The 4,126-nt window shown below is 37.3% G+C and overlaps 1 protein-coding gene across 1 annotated transcript in view; it reads left to right on the top strand.

The window, feature by feature from the left end:
* The first annotated feature begins 586 nt into the window (after positions 1-586).
* LOC109545396 (esterase E4) overlaps positions 587-4,126 on the top strand; it is a 5,031-nt gene continuing 1,491 nt past the window's right edge. Inside the window, exons 1-9 of the mRNA XM_048666594.1 lie at positions 587-984; positions 1,098-1,229; positions 1,285-1,425; positions 1,482-1,812; positions 1,864-2,060; positions 3,016-3,199; positions 3,256-3,422; positions 3,544-3,673; positions 3,827-3,944. Of these exons, the coding sequence (XP_048522551.1) occupies positions 760-984; positions 1,098-1,229; positions 1,285-1,425; positions 1,482-1,812; positions 1,864-2,060; positions 3,016-3,199; positions 3,256-3,422; positions 3,544-3,673; positions 3,827-3,944 (1,625 nt within the window). The 5' untranslated portion in view covers positions 587-759. The remainder of the gene's footprint in view (positions 985-1,097; positions 1,230-1,284; positions 1,426-1,481; positions 1,813-1,863; positions 2,061-3,015; positions 3,200-3,255; positions 3,423-3,543; positions 3,674-3,826; positions 3,945-4,126) is intronic.

Below are 4,126 nucleotides of genomic sequence, written 5' to 3'. Positions count from 1 at the left end.
TAGAATGATGTACAAATGAGCGTTCTTGCTCATTTTGCCTCCGAGACATGAGCAAAAACGGGACGGAAAACATGAAATTTTGGCATAATCTTGCACATAAGTGTCTGATATTCAAATTTCGCTTTCTGTGTCAAAACTACTCGAATTTTCTCACTCATGTTGTTACGACTGAATCGACTTTTCAATTCTCTATCCAACGATGCAAAAACGAATTCTGTGGCTCGAATGGTTCTTGAGAAACTTCGAAAAAAGCAGCTTCATGTTCAAGTGGATTTTGCAACTCAAAAAAAAAAACACGCAAATCTAAAACTTCTTGAATTCAAGCATTTTTTGAGAAAACTGCAACATTTCCTTATCGATGGTTCACTTTCTAAAAAGACCATTTAGTTCTCTTTGGAATGATGTAAAAACGAGCGGTCTTGCTCATTTTGTTTCCGAGAAACATGCAAAACGGGACGAAAAACAGGAAATTTTGCAATAATCTTATGCCACTTTTGCACAAAACGACGATAATTTTTCTAATTTCATAGGCAACAGCCTGTATTCTTTCTACATAACCCGTGTGCGTGAGTTAAAAATAAATTCTGCCCATTTCCCCAATTCTTGACTACCTATGGATCTCGAAACTGAAATCGCAGTTTCTGCTATGTAAAATTGCATCTAATGCATTGGGATTTATTCATGAAACCCCTGAGTCAGTTTTCTTGCTTAACATGCACATTTTCTCGGTAATATCAAGTCTCAATTATCTAACGGGTAATGATCAGCTCCCTTCACTCATTAATATTGCTTGGTCATTCAAACAATATATTTTTCCTTCAGTTGGGTAATTATGCAGATTTCAATGTCCATGCAAGTAAAAGTTTAGTCTGCTTAGTACAGCGGTCAGTTAGTTTTCTTATTAGGGCAGCGATTAGCTGGGTGAAAATGCTACGTTGTGCTGTGCTGTTTTTGAGTGTTGTCGAAGTTTTAAATTACCAATTGGTGAGTTTCTATGGTTGCTGCATTCGGGCTCAATTTCGTATGAATTTTCCGTGTTCACTCAACTACTTTGGTAGCATTACAGCTTTGTATTAAAAAAAAAAGTAACTTTTCAGAGCCCTATCGTGACCATTAGCGATGGAAGAGTTCAAGGAATCGTGAACAGTTCAGTTGGAAGCAATAGAGAATACTACGCATTCAGAGGAATTCCTTTTGCCAAGGCTCCAATTGGGAACTTACGCTTCAAAGTCAGTTTACTTAACACTAAAACTTATATTTAACAATTCTTTCCACCCCCGTTAGGCCCCAATACCAAACGATCCGTGGAGCGGAATACTGAATGCAACTGAAACTAAGGAACAATGCGTGCAAATTTCTGGCATTCTTGGACTTTCCATTACCGGCTCGGAAGACTGTCTTTACTTGAACGTGTACACAACAAAAGTAACTTTGGCATAACTGCGGAGAGTCTGAATAACTTTTGATGGCATGGTTTTAAGATATCGGGCAATTTACCGGTAATGGTATGGATCTTTGGAGGCGGATTTACCATTGGAGGAGCCGAATACAGTTCGTACGCCCCCGATTTCATTTTGGACAGGGATATTGTCTTCGTTTCACTAAATTATCGACTAGGGGCGTTTGGATTTCTCAGCACTGGCGACTTGAGTAGCCCAGGCAATTGGGGCATTAAAGACCAAATTTTGGCATTGAAATGGGTGAAGAAGAACATTAAAAGTTTTGGGGGAAACCCCAACAGAATTACCATCGTGGGTCAAAGTGCTGGCTCAGCGTCCATTTCGTATATTTTACAGGCCAGAAAAACTAAGGGTACATAAGTGAACCAACTCTAAAGGAAATCAGTTGATTTTGGTCATTTAGGTTTGTATCATGCGGCGATAATGCAAAGTGGAACAAGTCTTTGCTTGTGGTCGTTAACGCGCACTGCACGAGAAATCGCCTTTGCTTTGGGGGCTAGATTGGGCATTTTTACTGCAGATACTCGGGAGCTGGTTGAGGAATTGAGGAAAGTTGATTATCAACGACTGAAGCGAGCAGAAAATGATGTTTTCTATGTGGTGAGTCGTAATTTGAAACAGAATGAGAGTTTGTTGAACGCGATGTTCAGTTAGAACCCGATGAAACAAGTTGGAATTTCAAATGGGTGAAAGTTCAGAAATTCGCACTTACCGTATTCAAATTGTGGAAAATCCTGAAGAAAAACTCAAAGGTTTTTCACTGTAAAGTCACCAATATTCAGCGGTTAATGTCAATCGCTGCATGTCAAAATTCCCAGTTTTGACACCGAACGTCAGGCAGCTTGGAAAAATCGCATTTTTTCACCAAAGACCGCACTTACGCAGAAAAAAACACCACAAATCGGTGAAAGACAACAGTGCTTTTGAGGGAATCAACATTTTTTCACACAAAGTTTCAAAAATAGCAAAAATTTTCGAAATTCTGTCTGAGCCAAAGGTGAACATCCTGCCTAATCCGCGATAACCAGCAGACTAAATCGAGCAAATGTCATGCGAATTGACAGCTGAAGCAAAGCAAAACCGTTGCATTTTCAATTGATTTTATAAAAAAACTGCATTTTGGCAAATAAACTCAAAAGGGGTTTTTATTTCCCAACTGAATGTACCGAATGTCAAATATTGCGAAATTTTCCTAGGCAAAACAACGGTTTCAATTTTTTTAATCAGAAACTATGCATTTTAGCAAAAATACCAAAAAAGCCTTGTTGTTCTCAAGTGAATTTAAAAATCGAAAAATTATTGTTATTTGCCGAAAAGACTGATGGAGTCTGCTTTTTTCTGGAAAGAAGCGAATGCCAAAAATCGCGGCAATTTTTTCGGACTAAACAACGGTTTGTGCTTTTCTAATCGAAATCTGTTGATTTTGGCAGATAAACTTAGCAGAACTTTTTTCTTCCCAATTTTAAGCGCATAACTTAATTATCAAGTGTTTGAATGAATGACTAATAAATTAGAAAAAACATATAAAGCAAACCTATAGAAAATACAGTTTTAGGCTATAGCTGTCGATAATATTTTTAATGGTTTACCGATGGGCCCGGTAGTTGAGCCAGATCACGAAGAAGCTGTGATAACTGAAAAAAGCCATGAACTGTTACGAACTGGCCAATTCAATAAAGTGCCTGTAATAGTGGGCATCAATTCGAATGAGGCAAAATCCTTTCTAGGACTTTTCATCGGTAAAACTGATCAGCTACCAGCCTAGTTTCTTTCGGAACGTTTTTTGTACTTTCAGAAATCATTAAGCCACTTTTCACTCGATATGACTTGAATATTGCCATGTTGGCGCCGTATGATTTGAGCAGAAATTCCACCAAACGAACCCTGGCCGGTACTGAGGTTAAACAGCATTGGTTTGGAGAGGAACCCATTGTTACTTATCCTTCAATTAATATAATAAAAGTATGAGTATTATTTTTTAATTGGAAACACTGTTTGATTATTTGCACTTTTCAAGCTTCTCGTCTCAATGATCGATCTTTTTTACTATTTTCGACTGTTTTATTTTTCAATATGTTTTTAGTTTGTTAGCAACGAGCATTTTAACAGGCCAATTAGGGAAACAGTGAATCAGATGTCCAAATATACGGACGTGTTTTATTACGAATTTGGCTATAGAGGGTCTTTGGGGGAATTCGAAAATGATTTTGCTGGTAAGTGGTATTTGTGAGGTCCAAAAGAGACAAATTCCTCGATGGCACGATGAAACTTTCAGCATCGACAAAATTTTCTAATTTCCAAAGTTATCACCTATTAATTTTTTTTCTAGAAAATATAATCAAACAAGAATTATTTATTATTTACAGGTGTGGGGCATTACGAAGAAATATTTTATATATTCGCTAACAAGCCAAACGCCAATAATGACGATCAAATTGCCAGAAGACGTTTGCTGGAGCTTTGGAGCAATTTTATTAAATTCGGGTAAGCAAAGGTTCGGAATACTTTGTGAAAACTTCCATCCTTTCTGCAGCATCTGCTAGTGTTTACCGTTTTTTTTCGGCAAAACAGTTTTTTTACAAACTTCTTTTTGGGTATTTCGCCTCAAAAATGTTTGTCTTTAAAAAAGACAGAATTTTCTCACGTCTTTTATTACAGATTGATAA

Source organism: Dendroctonus ponderosae, unplaced genomic scaffold (genome assembly GCF_020466585.1).
Source record: "Dendroctonus ponderosae isolate FM_Combo_2020 unplaced genomic scaffold, Dpon_F_20191213v2 Dpon_F_20191213_5, whole genome shotgun sequence".
NCBI lineage: Eukaryota > Metazoa > Arthropoda > Insecta > Coleoptera > Curculionidae > Dendroctonus > Dendroctonus ponderosae.
This window is presented reverse-complemented; position numbering and strand designations above follow the sequence as displayed.